This window comes from Capra hircus, chromosome 10 (assembly GCF_001704415.2).
Source record: "Capra hircus breed San Clemente chromosome 10, ASM170441v1, whole genome shotgun sequence".
Classification (NCBI taxonomy): Eukaryota; Metazoa; Chordata; class Mammalia; order Artiodactyla; family Bovidae; genus Capra; species Capra hircus.
In genome coordinates this window covers 56,852,837-56,871,569 of record NC_030817.1, presented here as the reverse complement: position 1 = coordinate 56,871,569, position 18,733 = coordinate 56,852,837, and the positions used below count along the sequence as shown (strand labels likewise).

Here is an 18,733-nt window from a genome sequence, read left to right as displayed (position 1 = left end):
GTCCAGTAGTACAAATACTTGCCCTTATTTGCTTCTCTTCTGTTTCCAGTGCTTTCAATAATTTGTGTGTGTGTGTGTGTGTGAGAGAGAGAGAGATGAGAAAGATTTTAATTCTCATAGTTGTTTCCCCCACCCACACCCTTAGTTGTCCTTGTCATTGCTAACTTATTATTTGCGTCTGCTCTTCCTTGGACACTTTATAATTCTTTCTTCATTTCTAAGAATTTTGTCATTTTTTTCCATTTCCTTCTTGTTGTTCAGTTGCTAAGTTGTGTCCAACTCTTTGTGACACCATGAACTGCAGCACACCAGGCTTCCCTGCCCTTCATCATCTCCCGGAGTTCAGTCAAACTCATGTTCATTGAGTTGGTGATACCATCCAGTGATCTAATCCTCTGTTGTCCCCTTCTCCTCCTGCCTTCAACCTTTCCCAGCTTTAGTGTCTTTTCGAATGAGTCAGCTCACTCATATCAAGTGGCCAAGGTATTAGAGCTTCAGCATCAGTCCTTCCAATGAATATTCAGGGTTGATTTCCTTTAGGATCGACTGGTTTGATCTCCTTGCTGTCCAAGGGACTCTCAAGAGTCTTCTCCAGCACTGCAGTTTGAAACCATCAGTTCTTCAGCACTCAGCCTTCTTCTCTCCCTGTCCCTTACCTTTTCAAATACTTTTATTTATTTATGTGGTCTTTTTTTCTGATTTTATTTTTCTAATTTCTGAATCAAGATTTTTTTATATCCTCAAATGTTTAAATGTGTTTAGTTTTGTTTGAATTGTTAACTTTTATTTTTTTATGCTTTCTTTTTATCAGGAAGATTTCCCTTAGTTGATGTTTGTGAACTTTCCTGATTTTCTGTAGTAGTTCTTTGTGGTCTTTTTTCTTGTTCATTTTTACGGTATTGGGCTTTTAAGAAAATAATATTCCTAATTTAATGGCACCTTCTTTTTATATTTTTAATTAGAGAATAATTGCTTTGCAATGTTGTGTTAGCGTCTGCCATACAACATTAATTAGCCATAAGCATACATATGTCCCCTCCCTCTTATGCATATGTATACAGAAGTATACATATGTACTTCCCTCCTACCCTCCGCCCCATCCCTCTCTCTTGTCACAGAGCACAGGATTGAGCCCCCTGTGTTATACAGCAACTTCCCACTAGCTTATCTATTTTTTACATAGGGTAATATTTATGTCTCAGTGCCACTCTCAATTTATCCCACCATCTCCTTCTCCCACTGTGTACACCACAAGTCTGTTCTCTATGTCTGCAACTCTATTGCTGAATAGAATCCTCTTCTGTCTATATAGCAAAGTCCAAGTACTTTGAAGAAGTTTTTTTGGTGTGTGTGTATGTCATTTGATTCTTTTGCTTGAGAGGAAGCTTTGTTATATCTCCAGTTTTATGGTTCTCTTTTGTCTTGCAGAACCCTATTCACTCCACTTTTTTTCTTTCACCTTTTACCATCCAGTTGCCAAAGAATTCTTCTCTCTTCTTTTTTGTCTTTTTTCTCCTCTCTGCATTTCAAGGATTACTCACATAAATCATACCTGTCTATTAAAATTGTACCTGCTCCTTTGAATCATTCCTGACCCTCTAAATCTACTTTGAAATCTCTTTCTTGTAGTTTGTGGACACTTGTTCTGTATTTTCAGATTTAATGTGGATCTAATCTTTCTGTCGTCATTCCAGATCATCTTTAGGTTCCTGCGCTATCCTTCCTCTTCTCCGTCTTCTATAGATTTTCTTAGTCTGCTTTTGCTTGCCCAAAGCCTTGTGGCTGTTTGAGGTGAGAGTATGTGTACTGGGATTGATGCTGTTTCTTTTATGTTACAGTTAATTTGCAATTTTGTCATAATATATCTTCAAAGTATGCTATAGGTGTAGTTTTGTGTAGAATTTAATATTTCCTTAGTGTTTGGGAAGCAATTTGGGGAGATAATTATGTAACTGCCACTGTCCTCAGCTGTCGTGGATGTCCTGGATTACTTAATAAATGGTAGTGGCATAATTAGCCATCTACATGGAAACAATAAAATTGGAATCCAATTTTACACCATATAGAGCTTATTAAAATGCTGCTGCTGCTGCTGCTGCTAAGTTGCTTCAGTCGTGTCCGACTCTGTGCGACCCCATAGACGGCAGCCCACCAGGCTCCTTTGTCCCTGAAATTCTCCAGGCAAGAACACTGGAGTGGGTTGCCATTTCCGTCTAGATGAATGTAAAATTCATATAAAGACTCATGTGTAAAAACATAAAAATATACCTCAAGAAAATCCAGGTGAATATCTGGATAATCTAGAAGTCGTGTGTAAGAGCATGGTGATGTTGGGGTGCTCCTTTAACCAAGAATGGAAAGCAGGAGCTATAAAAGAAAGATGAGTGTGTATGTAAAAGATGGATTTAGAAGAAATATTTGCACTGTTGAAAACAATGATAAAATACAAAAACTTTTTACAAATTGACAGGAAAAATAACCCAGTAGAAAAATATGTGACTAGAAGGACACGAATAAGCATTTCCCAGAAGAGTATGTCCAAATGACAAATATACATGTGATGTTCAGATGTTAGTAATCAGGGAGATTCAAATTAGAGCAGCGACATAGTCCTTTATAGCAATCAAACTAGTAAAATTAAAAAGAGAAAAATTACTTGTGGCTCACAGGGATGGAGGTAAATAAGGTACTTTTATATCCTCTGCACAATGTTTAGGTAAATACTTTGCTGAATAAAGTGAAAGGAGGCTTGTTGTTTTATTTTCCCTCTCCTAAGTATATACTTTCCAAGTATCTAGTGAAGATAAATAAAGCATAGTAATTATAAGCTTGAAAAGGGAAGTACCATTAGATTTTATATTTAGAATTTGACAGGATGTATTTAGAAACAGGAAACTCCTTTTAATTAGCCTGGGTTATCTGTCACTGAAGCTCTTTCTTTAAGATCTATCTATATCTTGAAAATAAAATGCCCTTCAGTATACGAGGATCTTTCTCTACCACTAACTGTCATGACTACCGTCCTGAGGACTTGTTTGAAAGGCAGGAGTTAGTCTTAACTCCCCTGCAATGTTTTATGATGAAAATTTTCAAACATACAGCAAAGTTGAAAGACTTAAAAATGAATAGGCATATATACTCAACACTGAGGTTCTTCCATTAATACTTCATTATACTTGTTTTATCATATAGCTTATCCATATGTATGTGTGTATGTGTATATATATTTATATATACATATACTTATGTTTACACATACCCACCAATGCATCTTATTATTTGATGTATTTCAAGATTACTCACATCAGTGTATTTCCTCGAAATATATGCTTTTATAATATATCTATATCAACTCCATTATATATTTATGCTTATATATGTATATCAATTGGAGTTCTGTATTTATTAAGGTAAAATTTACATGCAGTGAAATGTAAAATCTTAAATATATATTCACTGTGTTTTTACAAATGTGTAGAGCTTTGTAATCCAATATTGCCATCACCTTAGGAAGTTACCTCATGCCCTTCCCAGTCTATTCATGCCCTCACCTTCTAGAGGCAGCTGTCATTTAGCATTGAATCTTCTTATGGTTGTGTTTTCTTTTGGGTCAATTTGTAGGAGAGAAATTGTTGGGTCCTCAACAAACTAATACATGTTTAGTTTTGGAGGCTTCCCAGGTGGCGCTAATGGTAAACAACCCGCCTCCCAATGCAGGAGACTTAGGAGACGCGGGTTTGATCCCTGGGTTGGAAGATCCCATGCAGGAGAGCATGGCAACCCACTCCAGTATTCTTGCCTGGAGGATTCCATGGACAGAGGAGCCTGGTAGGCTACAGTCCATGGGGTTGCAAAGAGATATGACTAAAGCAACTTAGCACACACTCATTCATGATTAGTTTTATAAGAAATTACTAGACGTCTTTCTAAGGTGGCTGTTCAGATTTTACATTTCCACAAATGGTTTGGAAGAGTTCTCATTGCTCTGCATCTGTGCTAACCTTTGATCTTGTCAGCCTTATTAATTTTAATCCTTGTGGGTGTGTATTAATAGCTCTGTATTTTTAATTGGCATCTTTCTGATGAATAATGATGTTGAGCACTTGTGCATTTTGGCCATTCACATATCTTTGAAGTTTTATTCACATCCTTTTTGACGATTTTAAAAATTAGGTTGTCTTTTTATTATGAGTTGTTCAGTTCAGTTCAGTAGCTCAGTTGTGTCCGACTCTTTGCAACCCCATGAATTGCACCACGCCAGGCCTCCCTGTCCATCACCAACTCCCGGAGTTCACTCAAACTCATGTCCATCGAGTTGGTGATGCCATCCAGCCATCTCATCCTCTGTCGTCCGCTTCTCCTCCTGCCCCTAATCGGTCCCACCATCAGGGTCATTTCCAGTGAGTCAGCTCTTCGCATGAGGTGGCCAAAGGACTGGAGTTTCAGCTTTAGCATCATTCCTTCCAATGAACACCCAGGACTGATCTCCTTTAGGATAGACTGGTTGGATCTCCTTGCAGTCCAAGGGACTCTCAAGAGTCTTCTCCAGCATCACAGTTCAAAAGCATCAATTCTTTGGTGCTCAGTAGGAGTCCTTAATTGTGTCTTGGATGATAGTCCTTTGCAGGATATATGTCTTGTGAATATTTTATCCCAGCAAACTTCGTTTTTAAGTGATTTTTGTCAACAATACTTACTGAACACTTACCGTATGCTAGAATACAGCAGTAAACAAAATATATAAAAAAACATTCTTGCTGTTTTGGCATCACTGTTGTTCCTCAGTACAGTCAGGGAGACCAGTAAGAAGGCTTCTTTGGTGATCCAAGAGATAATGGCTTAGACTGGGGTTTTAGCAATGGAAGAGTGTGAGAACTATCTGGATTCTTTTATATTTTGACCCAGATAATCATGATGATGTGATCACTAATCTAGAGCCAGACATCTTGGAATGTGAAGTCAAGTGGGCTTTAGAAAGCATCACTACCAACAAAGCTAGTGGAGGTGATGGAATTCCAGTTGAGCTATTTCGAATCCTGAAAGATGATGCTGTGAAAGTGCTGCACTCAATATGCCAGCAAATTTGGAAAACTCAGCAGTGGCCACAGCACTGGAAAAGGTCAGTTTTCATTCCAATCCCAAAGAAAGGCAATGCCAAAGAATGCTCAAACTACCGCACAATTGCACTCATCTCACATGCTAGTAAAGTAATGCTCAAAATTCTCCAAGCCAGGCTTCAGCAATATGTGAACCATGAACTCCCTGATGTTCAAGCTGGTTTTAGAAAAGGCAGAGGAACCAGAGATCAAATTGCCAACATCCGCTGGATCATGGAAAAAGCAAGAGAGTTCCAGAAAAACATCTATTTCTGCTTTATTGACTATGCCAAAGCTTTTGACTGTGTGGATCACAATAAACTGGAAATTCTGAAAGAGATGGGAATACCAGACCACCTGACCTGCCTCTTGAGAAACCTGTATGCAGGTCAGGAAGCAACAGTTAGAAGTGGACATGGAACAACAGACTCATTCCAAATAGGAAAAGGAGTACGTCAAGGCTGTAAATTGTCACCCTGCTTATTTAACTTACATGCAGAGTACATCATGAGAAACGCTGGACTGGAAGAAACACAAGCTGGAATCAGGATTGCCGGGAGAAATATCAATAACCTCAGATATGCAGATGACACCACCCTTATGGCAGAAAGTGAGGAGGAACTAAAAAGCCTCTTGATGGAAGTGAAAGAGGAGAGTGAAAAAGTTGGCTTATAGCTCAACATTCAGAAAACGAAGATCATGGCATCTGGTCCCATCACTCCATGGGAAATAGATGGGGAAACAGTAGAAACAGTGTCAGACTTTATTTTTTTGGGCTCCAAAATCACTGCAGATGGTGATTGCAGCCATGAAATTAAAAGACGCTTACTCCTTGGAAGAAAAGTTATCACCAACCTAGATAGTATATTCAAAAGCAGAGACATTACTTTGCCGACTAAGGTCCGTCTAGTGAAGGGGGTGGTTTTTCCTGTGGTCATGTATGGATGTGAGAGTTGGACTGTGAAGAAGGCTGAGTGCCGAAGAATTGATGCTTTTGAACTGTGGTATTGGAGAAGACTCTTGATAGTCCCTTGGACTGCAAGGAAATCCAACCAGTCCATTCTGAAGGAGATCAACCCAGGGATTTCTTTGGAAGGAATGATGCTAAAGCTGAAACTCCAGTACTTTGGCCACCTCATGAGAAGAGTTGACTCATTGGAAAAGACTCTGATGCTGGGAGGGATTGGGGACAGGAGGAGAAGGGGATGACCGAGGATGAGCTGGCTGGATGGCCTCACCGACTCGATGGACGTGAGTCTGAGTGAACTCTGGGAGTTGGTGATGGACAGGGAGGCCTGGCGTGCTGCAATTCATGGAGTCGCAAAGAGTTGGACACAACTGAGCGACTGAACTGAACTGATATTTTGAGAGTAGAGTTGACTAATTGAATTTGGAGTATAAGTATAAGAGAGGGAGCAATCAATGATGGCTCCCAAAGTTTTTTAGCCAGAGGAAATGGAAGGATAGGGTTGCCATTTATTGAAATGAGAAATTCCACAAGAGGAATAGGTTTGGGTGGGTGTGGGGGAAATGTTGGATTGGGAATTCAGTTTTGAATTTGTTTAATTTGAAATGCCTATTAGTGTCTGTATATGGAGAGGTCAAGTGGACAATTACATTTATAAGTTTGGAATTTAGAGGAGAGGCCAGGAGATATAAATCTGGGATCCATCTTCATGTAGAACCCACTATTATACTGATAGTGGGACCAGAATCCAAAGAGAAAAAGGTACATAAATCACTGATTTTTAAAATAAAACTTTTATTTTGTAATAATTTTTAGATTTACATTAAATTTGCAGAGATAGTGCAGAGCTCTTGTATGCCCTTCACCCTTGTATGCCCTTCCCTAATATTGCCATCTTAAATAACCATGGTACATTTATTGAAGCTAAAATACTAACATTGGTACATAACTGTTAACTAAAGTCTAGACTTTGTGTGTCATCAGTTTGAGATTACTAATTATAATATGTGATGAAAGTTAAACATTTTCTGAAGTATCTTCATAGGTTTTTGATTGCTTTTTCTTCTCTCTTTATAGAACTAATGGCTGAAGAGTAAATCAATATGGCAAGTATGGTTCCACCAGTGAAACTGAAATGGCTTGAACACCTCAACAGCTCCTGGATTACAGAGGACAGTGAATCTATTGCTACAAGAGAGGGGGTTGCTGTTTTATATTCTAAACTGGTCAGCAATAAGGAAGTAGTACCTTTGCCTCAACAAGTTTTGTGCCTCAAAGGACCCCAGCTGCCAGACTTTGAACGTGAGTCTCTTTCAAGCGATGAACAGGACCACTATCTGGATGCCCTTCTTAGCAGTCAGCTAGCACTTGCAAAGATGGTATGTTCAGATTCCCCATTTGCTGGGGCACTTCGAAAACGATTGCTTGTACTCCAGCGTGTCTTCTATGCACTTTCTAATAAATACCACGACAAAGGCAAAGTGAAACAGCAGCAGCATTCTCCTGAGAGCAGCTCTGGATCAGCAGATGTCCATTCTGTTAGTGAACGTCCTCGGTCAAGCACTGATGCACTTATAGAAATGGGTGTTCGAACTGGTCTAAGTTTATTATTTGCACTTCTGAGACAAAGTTGGATGATGCCTGTGTCGGGACCTGGTCTCAGTCTTTGCAATGACGTTATTCATACTGCAATTGAAGTTGTGAGCTCTTTGCCACCATTATCTTTAGCAAATGAAAGCAAGATTCCACCTATGGGCTTGGATTGCTTATCACAAGTAACAACCTTTCTTAAAGGAGTAACTATTCCCAATTCTGGAGCAGACACTTTAGGTCGTAGATTGGCTTCTGAGTTGCTGCTTGGTTTAGCAGCTCAGCGAGGTTCTTTGCGGTATCTCCTTGAATGGATAGAAATGGCATTGGGGGCTTCAGCAGTTGTAAATTCCATGGAGAAAAGCAAACTACTGTCAAGCCAAGAAGGAATGATCAGCTTTGACTGCTTTATGACTATATTAATGCAGATGAGGCGTTCTTTGGTATGTATAATAAATCTCAGCTTTAAAATTCTTACCTAACAATTTTGGAAAAGGTCAGCTCAGCTTTTAGTGAATTGTTGGTAACAGTGAATGATTTGAGAATTCTACTGGTGATGTTAGGTTAGTTAAATATTTTACATACTTGGAGTGAAGAAACTTTTATATGTGTTGATGTCAATATGTAATTTAAGGACAGACTAGTTGGTATTATGTTAAGATTTCTGAATCGGGAGTCAGGATTGTAGTTTAAGTTTTATGGCTTCTTGTATGAACTTGAGAAATTCATCTAACTTCGCTGTGTTTCAGCAAACTCAGATGTAAAATGAGGGGCCTTGGCTGGTGAGTATGGAGATCTTTTGACAAAGAAATTGCTAATTTCAAGCTTCTCAATTTTTATTAAATATATACTATATGCTAAATATTATTCTAGGCCCTAGGGATACAGCAGAGAAAAATGTAGTTTCTTGCATCTCACAGCCTAGTGGGGGAATCAGACAATGCATATAAATTTCAGGTAGTGTGAAGTTCTAAGAATTAAAATAAGGGAGGGAAAGGGAATGCAAAATGATGGACTCAAGCAGAGATTGGGGAGGGGATAGGTGTGGTATTTTAGTTAATGTGGTCTCTGAATTGTGACATTTGAGCAGAGACCTGAATGGAGAGGAGTGATGAACTGAATGTCCTAGATCTGTAATGAATATCTTGTTCATGAATTTAATTACTTGATTATCATAAAAGAACTTTGGATTCCATATTAAAGAATAAACAGTAAAATGCAGTGCAGTATGATCAATTTCAAGAATTTCTGAAATTGAAACTTAGTGCTTTTTGAAAACAGAATAAAAGTTTGAAATAAGAATACAAATTTGAAATATAAAGATTAAAACATTCATAAATTGACTTAATTTCAGTTGGGTGACATTGATCAGCCTTTTTGGTGTCCTTTATCACCAGATATCATATATCATTTAACAAATTTATTTAGTTATAAAAAATGCGTGTAAGTTTCATGTCTTACCCCCCGCCAAAAGTGAAGAGCTCTTGGATTGACAGGAATGTTTCATAAAAAACAGTTATGTTGAATTTACTTTTAAACTAGGGCATTTAAATTTTCACCTGGCATATGTTTTGTGCTTGTGAACTGAATAGTAAATATTGGGTCATTTTTTTTACAAATAATTTTATTGTAAGTACTTGGAGACTCTAGATTATATCTATGAAAATTTGAATTTCTTAATGTTAAATAAAATGTAGACAGGAAAGCATGTGGTGCTTTGCTCCGAATCTGGAATGTTGGAAAGGCCCTATGATTTTTTATCTAAAGTAGAGACCTAAAGCCAGAGATGTGGTTATCTGAGTAAAAAAGATTTGAGGTAACAACAGTGAAAGGCACTTAGGCCTCTTGTGGTTTCTTATTGAATATTTAAACACGTACTTGCATATCTGTGTTTCTCATTTTATTTCGCAATTCTTAATACTTTCTGGTAACGTTCTCTAAATTTACACCGTTTTCAAATATGTGATGCCATTTGATGACCTAAAATAATGTATCTGTTCTTGGTCACATGTTAATATTTCTGTGAGGAGTTACTTAATTCTTCATTTTACAGTCCCATTTATTTTCCATTGCCTTTGTCATAAAGAAAAGATGTTAATTATTACACAGTCAACTTATATGATTGTGTAATTACCCCTAGTGTATTTCCTTTTTAACCAAAATGCTAAATACCCTGAGTTAGAGGCCTTTTCCCCACCTCGCCCTCTAAACCTTATCCTGCAGTATTGCTCCTTAGTGGGAAGAGAATGCCCAAAGAAAGTTAGTTACTTTTCTCTGTATCTGTTTAGCTTCGTTGTCTTTTAGCACGTTGGAAATGTTTGTATACATATTTGGTTGTGAGTTTAAATTGGCTCTATAAGCTTAAGAAATCTTCATACTAAATATACGTACTACCTATGTAATGAGCTTTAATATTCATTTAATTAACGTATAGTATACTATTCCATTCATTTTTCGGATTTTTATTTACTGCTTCCCAGTACCTGGCATAAGGGAAGAAGAGCTCTAACCCTCGTTGAGTGCCTGCTACCTACCAGGTGCTTTTTATAAGCAGTGTCTCATTCAATTATCTTGTTACTCTGCAAAGAAGATATTATTTACTGTTATCTTAAGGCTGAAGAAACTGTGGCGGTTATCCAAAGTTACACACCTATTTGTCAAAAGAACTGAAAGTATAGCATGTACTCCTAATTAAGCACGGATGGGCCAGGCACTGTGTTAACCAATTCTTACAACCCCTAGTCTGTTGGCAAAGCCCATGTTTTTCTCTGACTACTATAGGGAGCTTTTACACTATTTATGTGAAATAGACTGACTTTTCCCCCCTTGAAGGCCTACCTTAAAGTAGATATAAAATACAATAAACTTATTTTATTGCTGGATTTCCAATTTTCTCTCCACTTGACTTCTTTCATTTCTGGACAGAATGTTGTATACACCTACTTTCTTTTCTTCCCCTCCTAGGCTATACCCTTATGTTATAACTTTCTGTTGGGGCTGCTGCTGCTGCTAAGTCGCTTCAGTCTGTTGGGGCTAGGATACCCCAGATAGCTTTCATCAGAATTCTGGGTATATTCTGGGGAAGAATCTTGTATGTTTGTGTGATTTATTTTGGCCCTCCAGGAGTCACCACAGGCCTATGTCAGATTGAATTTCATTAAATTTCGGATAGATTTTAGGGAAAAGAGATGGTTATTAACTTGAACTTTGTATATATTATTCTTTCTTGCACAGTGAGTGATAGGATCTGATGCTATTGGTCTCCAGAATTCATATTTCTTACACTTTACAGTGTTATCAGTTGTTGTTAGTTGAGAACTCATAAAGTATCTAGAGCCTCTCCTGGTATACTGGACCTCATCCTGACCTGATTCTCACTATCTTAAGATTCTCTCCTCATGAGCAGCTGGGGTGAAACTTACCCCCAAGCTATTAATAGAAGTTAGAGGGAGAGAAACATAACCATCAATTGAATACCTGGTATGCTTAGTTACTCAGTTGTGTCCAACTCTTTGAGACCCTTTGGATTGTAGCCCACCAGTTTCTTCTGTCCATGGGATTTTTCAGGCAAGAATACTGAAATGGATTCTCATTTCCTTTTCTGGGGTCCCTTCCCTACCCAGGGATCAAACCAGCATCTCTTGTGTCTTTTGCTTTGCAGGCAAATTCTTTACTTGCTGAGCCATCGGGAAACTGGTATAAGGCCTTAAAAAAAAAGAGTTCATCCTTAAATTGTATTTACATGTGTGATTCTTACTTAATCTCCACTACCCACACATGCAGTAATTCAGAGATTTGAGTGCAAGTGTGCAAGATAATCATTAACTTATATTTAAATCAAGAGTAGGGAAATAATGTCACTGTATATCCCCACATCCTAAAAAAATAAACTAAAAATATAAACAGCAATAAAGGCATCTTTGGCCTTTGATACCACTAGGTATTTACTGTGTGCCAGATACTGCTAGGCTCTGGGTTAAAAAGATGAATAAGCTTTGTAGCATCCATGCCTTTATTTAGCTTACAGTTTAAGGAAAGAGAGATGCATAGACATTTCATGTTAATGGTACTGGACTGTAGTAGAGGTCTGCATAGGGACAGGTCATGGGACATAGGAGGAAGGCTAGAGGGGAAGGGGCTGAAAATGAAGGGTGCCTAAGTTTAGCTGAGAAGTTAAGAGTTTGCTTGCAAACATGAGGTTTGTGAGTGAGGGAGCTGAAAAAGTCTTCAGGTGAGAGGTTTAGTGTTCACAGAGTGATGAAGGTGTGGGAGAGCAGGCTTCTGGATGTTCATGGTGGAATGGGATGAACTAAGGCTGACAGACTAGGTAGGGCCATGTATCCCATGCTGTGGGTTTTGAGCTTAATTCTGTAGGCAGTGGGGAGTCACTGAAACAATTGGAAGAAGAATAAAACCAGATAGCAAGAACATAAGGAAATGTACTCCATCAAGTCTTAATGTTCTTGTCTGATTATCTTATTAATAAAAAGACAGGTGGGGAAAAAATGAAAAGGTATTATGATGGTAGGTAAATAAGAGAAAGGTAATTCAATAAAGACCTGTAAAACCACATATTTTTGTTATTTTAATTTTCCCTGTATCTTTAGACCTTTGAACTTCCTGTTAGTAGTGTATGAATTGTTACACACTTAACATGCTTTATTTCCCAAAATGAAAAATGCCTAGATGTAGCCCTCTTTTTCTGTTATGTAGTATATTTACAAAACACATTAAGAATTCTATACAAAATGGGTTTTAGAGATGTCTTTAATCCTAATTAACTGGGGAGGGATTAGTCTCATGCTTAATACTGATTTTGGGGGGAGAACAGAAATCAACGACAGTCACTGCAGACAGATTTTGAAGAATTTTTAAAAAGATTGGTTTGGTGCAAAAATATATTAAAGACTTCCTGTGTTTTCTCTTCTTTCTCTGTGTACATCATACAAAATAATGACAATTACTGCTTCCAGTTTTGAGTTCTTTCTATGTATTAAGAACTATGCTATGGATGTTTTTATGCATAATTTCAGGTGTTATCACCAACAGCCCCTAAATAAAAGAGGCATTATTCCTGTCTAAGGATAAGGAAACTAATCCTTAAGTCACATTGCCTGTAAGTGATAAAGCATGGATTTAAACACAGGTCTGTTACTGAAAACCTTATGCTGTTTTCAGTGTTTTCCTTTATACTGTAAACAGGCGTAAGAAAACCGATCATTATAGCCGTGGTACCAGCTCCCAAGAAGGTATAGTAAGCTGTTGTTTCTCATCTGCTTTTGGTTTGGTGATCAGTAGAGGTGACCTTTAAAGAGTGGAGTCACAGATTATAGTTTTGTTTTTCCCAGAGGTTCCATTATGGAATTTGGAGAGGCTGTTCCTTATAGTATTTTCTGGTATAGCCACACCTTATGTGTCTAGGGACTAGGTAATTTTGAACAGCCAGCTTCTGATATAACTCTGAGACCTGCAAGTGGCTCTCTAAAGCCTTACTATTGGAAGTGTGAGCCTCAGACAGCAGCATTGGTGTCACTGGAAGCTTGTTAGAAATGCGGAATCTAAGGCCCCTACCTATATTTACTGAATTGGAATCTGCATTTTAACAATTTCAGGATAATTCATGTTTACATTAAAATTCCAGAAGTACCACCTCAAGGGATTAGGAGGAAAAATTGATTTGATAGCAGTAGCTTAGCACCTAATGACCCAGCAGTAAATTAAATAGCCAATATCATTTCTTTCATTACCTAGGAATCATGTTAATTAAAATACCTTGAATTGATAAAATCATATAGTCCTGGAGTTGGATGGGATCTTACAGAGCACGTAGGCCCAAATCCCTTCTACGGTAGAGGATATACTTTTCTATGGTATATTTGCCAGGTGATCATATAGAATGTATTTTTACAAACAATAGCCTTTGAAATAAAGACATCAATGAAAATTTTACAATTATAGGATTGCTATATCAGAGAAGGAACTTGATATTTGTGATGTAAAGATTTAAGAATATAGGAATTTGAGGGAACAGTGCAGGTCCAGTTCACTCTGATTTATCAGTTTTCAGTAAAAGAATGATTTCTGGTCATAACCATTGGGTTCTTTTGTGGAGGAATTGCATAGGAGGAACTGGTTTGGGTGAGTGGGGGAAATGTTAGATTGGGAGTTTAGTTTTGAATATGTTTATTTGAGATGCCTGTAAGGTGTCTATAAATGGAGAGTCAAGTGGACAATTACATTAGGCTGTTAGTCCCAGAGAGGAGCTGTGATTCCTCAGCTATGAACTGACTTGTGGGACTTTTGTTATGCCAAAACTAAGGAGGAACAGACTTAACTGCTCTTCTGGTCAGGATCATCAGTTAAGTTGGTTATATGCTGCTTTATTCTTGGAGCAAGTGAACAAGGCAGCCCCAGTGAAGTCCAGTATTCTTGCCTGGGAAATCCCATGGATAGAGGAGCATGAAGGGCTACAGTGCATGGGGTCACAAAGAGTCAGACTCGACTGAGCGACTTTCACTTCACTTTGTTTATTAAACATTGGTCACCCAAAGAGTGTGTAATTGACAAAATTCTGCTTCTTTGACTGTTTCTGTGTTAAACCTGTGACCCTTAAAACAAATCACTGTTTAATAAGATAATCAGTGAGGGATTGGTACTTAATTTACTGCTTCACTCAATAGCCACATCTTTTACAATACATAAAAGTTGGTTTCATGATGTAATGTTAGGATTTGATCTTAAAGCACATAATTATAGAAACAGTTCTTTAAACGTTTTGTGAACAGTTTAAGTGATTTTAATATATGTCTCTCTCCTTACCAAACTGTATTCCACAATATCTTAATTATAGGGTTCATCTGCTGATCGGAGTCAGTGGAGGGAACCAACCAGAACATCTGACGGCTTGTGCTCACTCTATGAGGCAGCTTTGTGTCTCTTTGAAGAGGTATGTAATAATCATGGCTTTAAATAATCATACATTAAAAGTTGCTTTGTCAAGGAATAAACTGGAAGATTGTGATTGACATATACACACTACTAGATATAAAATAAATAACTTATGAAGACTGACTGTATAGCTCAGGGAACTCTGTAGTGACCTGTGTGGGAAAAGAGTCCAAAAGGAGTAGATAGATGTATACGTATCACAGATTCACTTTGCTGTACATCTGAAACTAACACAACATTGGAAATCAACTATACCCAATAAAAATTAAAGAAGAAAAGCAAAAAGTTAGTTTGTCTTAAAATGCTTCTATTTATCCCTTAAAAATAATCCAATTCTGTCTCTGGAAAGGATGCAAAAGAAAGTGGTGTCAATGATTGGTTGCTTCTAGAAAGTGGAGCTGGGGTGTCGTATAAGGGGTGGGAGGGAGACATATTTGTCAATGCATATCCTTTTGTTCATTTTGGACTTTGTATAAGGTGCATTTTTTTAATTTAAAAATTTATTATTAAAACAGATAAGAAACACAAACATGTGCCTAAATGGAATTATTATAAAACAAATAGCCTTTTAATCTGTGCTCAGGAAAGAAATAAAACTTTACCAGCAACTCTAGAAACCCTTTCATGTCCTGGTCATTATCCCTTTCCTCCTTCTCTAAAGAACCACTATCCTGAGAGTAGTCACTTCCTTGCATTTCCTTATAGTTGTGTGCATCCCTAGACACCATAGTTCAGTCTTGTCTAGCTAAAAAAAAATCATATGTATATGTTTATCTTTTCCTTCAATGTATTTGCTCAGGGACCTGGACTTTTTAGGTTGTAGAATTTCCTACCATCTGGATTTTGTTAATTGATTACTTGTAATACAGTTCCTATGTATTTCTTGTATTTTGACAGGTGAATCTAGAGATTTGATCTGTTCCAGGTTTGATCCCTTTGGCAAGATCATACATGGTGTTGTGATCTTTCATCTGGTTGTCTCTCTTTTTGTAGTACTAGCAACCCTGAATTCTTAATGATCAGATCTATTAATTCATTGGTGCTTGGTTGCAAAATGGTACTATTCTAATTATATCTTTCATCTTTCAGTTGTTAGTTGGAATGTTTTCATGAAGAGATGATTCCCTTATTGACTGTTTGGTTACCTTGTGACAGTTCAAATAGGAAAAGCAGAATAAATGTTTGATTCAAAAAAATTTTTTTAACACTAATTTTTATTTACTAGTTTTCAGTTTAATGAACTGGTCTTCTGTCATCCTTCAAGCTTGACCAGTTGATTTCACTTGAAAAATACTATTACGAACTCAGATTTAAACCTGTTCAAGTTTTACTTCATTGAATTATCATCAGTAGTGAAGCTGGTGCTATCTTATCTTTGGCCAACAGTCTTTCAGGGTAATAGTCTCTTCAAGGTGGTTCCCAAGTTCTTTTAACATAGACCTAATAATCTTTGAGGAGAAGGTAATGGCACCCCACTCCAGTACTCTTGCCTGGAAAATCCCATGGATGGAGGAGCCTGGTGGGCTGTGGTCCATGGGGTCGCTAAGAGTCGGATATGACTGAGTAACTTCACTTTCACTTTTCACTTTCATGCATTGGAGAAGGAAATGGCAACCCACTCCAGTGTTCTTGCCTGGAGAATCCTGGGGACAGGGGAGCCTGGTGGGCTTCCATCAATGGCGTCGCACAGAGTCGGACACGACTGAAGCGACTTAGCAATAATCTTTGATAGCTTCCTTGCTAACTGACCCATCAAATCGTTCTGAACTCAAGATGGACTCATCTTACGCATTTCTTGATCTGGATCTGCAGCTAGCTAGCTATTTCTCCATAAGCCTTGGTTTCTTTTGGTGGAAAATAGTATTTTAGGATCACAATCAGGGTGCTCATCACTACTGTGTCAGTGTTATTTTTCTAGGCTCTTACAGTAGAGCCAGGAAGCTTGTTGTGTGTGTGTGTGTGTGTGTGTGTGTGTGTGTGTGTACATGTGTGCGAGTATTTAAAGCTAATAGCATACCTCTTTAGTTGATACTTTCAATTTCTGGGCTATAGAATTTTTACTTACCTTTTTCTATATTACAGTTATCTCTCCTTTCTTTCAAAGTAAGAACATCAGTTTTCAAGGTACAGGGATGTAAAATTAGAATATCCTGTAATTATTTATTTTGGTCACATAGTATGGCACATAGAGTAATCCTCAAATAAGACAAATACTACCATCGTATGTTTACTAAAAAATGCTTTTTACATATGATTTCCCCATTTTTTGTAGTTGTATTATACGTACATACTCAGAGCATGCGTAACTCTGCGTTATAACCCTCACTTAGTATGAGTTCTATAAATAACTACATCTTTAATGCTCACTGCCAGTTTCTCTTAGTGTCTCTCTATTCTTTTTAGTTGTCTGAAGCTTATTCTCAAGTAGAATCCTCAATAAAGAATTATGGAAAAGATTCTCTTAGTTCTTACATGTTAATTGCTATGCTTTTTATACTTAAAAGTCACTTTCCAGAAGAGAGAAGATAAAATCTTTGGCTCACATTTTCTTTCCTTCTACTTCTTATCCATTTTTTTCTATCATAAACCTTTGCTGCTGAGGTCTGAAGATAATCTGATTTTCTTTCATATATTTATGAGTCACATGCTTGTTTTGCTGAGAAGCCCTAAGGATCTCTTCATTAGAAATCGGTAATTTTACTAGAATACATCTTGATGTTATCCATTTAGTGTTGATATTCTCAGAGATGTGAAGATTTCAATATGTAGTCTGAAATCTTTTTTATTTCAGGGAAGTTTCCATAAATTATTGTTTTTAGTACTATTTTTACTCTTTTTTTATTTGGTTCTCTTCTAGGACTCCTGTTGCTTATTTGTTGGATCTTTGCCTAACTAGTAATTCTCACGTTTTCTTTAATACTTTTTATATGGTTTTCATTTCTTTTTTATTTCTAAACAACTTGTATCCTTTTAATCTTTTGTTGCTATTATCTTTTCTATTTATTTCCTCTCAGATTCCCTATAGTTTACTCATTTCCAAAATCATGTTTTTTCTTTTATTTCTAATTCTTTTTTGAGTCTGTCACCTTATTCTTGAACAAGTCTATTTCAGATTTGTGCTTTTCTTTCATGTCTTGTTTCATTTTCTCAATCCCTTTAGCTGGCTTTGAAATAGGTTACAGTTTGATATGTCTTGTGGGCAGTTCTCTTCTGGCTTGCTTTTATTTAAAAGTAGTGATGTTATTCTGTCTCTTCCCTCCCCCGCTCCCCCCGATAATAGCTTCATATGGAATTTGACCTTTGTACTTTATTTTTATGAAAAATTTGTTTTATTTTCCTAAATTTTTAGAATGGGATGAGATTCAAGGTAGCTTTTCTAAATCCAAAGACTCCCTTCCTCTATTATTTTTACGTAATATTATAAAAAAAAGAAGTAAGATGGTTTCCAGCATATTTCCCTCCCCACCTTTTATCTTAAGCTTCTCTCTTTTCTCTCTGTTGTTCCCATTCTGCTAAACTTTTATTCCACTCCTAGTGTTTCTGCTTTGCATGAGGGCTGTATTCTGGAAGGGAGTACTGGCTTGTCAGTTTCAAGAGGTCACCGAATTAGATTGCTCTAGCTTCTTGCAGACTTCTCATGGATCCTTTGTACTTACCTGCTTTTTAGAGAGGGCAAAGCTCTTCCCAGTTGCAGCTGCTTAGATTGGCTCCCTCTTCTTTCTGGTGAGTACTGGGTTGGTTGTTTTGGGCCTTTTTCTTACTCTTAAATCTGTCAGGTATTCTCTGGCTTCCTCCTGTACAGATATATTACTGTGCACATTCTGTGTTTGGTAGTGGTTTGTTTGCACCTGCTCATATTTTGGAGTTATTGGAACTATGTTTGTCTAGTTTTATTGTGAATGTTAAGCATGAGTTTGGAGTTTTGCCTTCTTTTTCTTCTGTGCAGTGATTCCATGTTTGGAAAACTACATTGCTGCTGCTATTGTCATCTTCCTAGAATTCTTCCCACCCTGTAGTCGTTTTTAAAAAACATTTCTAAGTCTTTTGAATAAATTTTTTTTTTTACTTCCTCCCCCATTCCCTCTACTTCTTCCTCTCTTTTCCGCTTCGCTCTCCTGTCTCTCTTCCCTTC

At 37.4% G+C, this 18,733-nt stretch overlaps 1 protein-coding gene across 8 annotated transcripts in view; it reads left to right on the top strand.

The window, feature by feature from the left end:
- HERC1 (HECT and RLD domain containing E3 ubiquitin protein ligase family member 1) overlaps positions 1-18,733 on the top strand; it is a 208,938-nt gene that overhangs the window by 46,364 nt on the left and 143,841 nt on the right. For all 8 annotated transcript variants that reach the window (XM_018054328.1, XM_018054326.1, XM_018054325.1 and 5 more), the window contains exons 2-3: positions 7,141-8,096; positions 14,504-14,599. In XM_018054328.1, coding sequence (XP_017909817.1) covers positions 7,167-8,096; positions 14,504-14,599 — 1,026 coding nt within the window. In that variant the 5' untranslated portion in view covers positions 7,141-7,166. The remainder of the gene's footprint in view (positions 1-7,140; positions 8,097-14,503; positions 14,600-18,733) is intronic.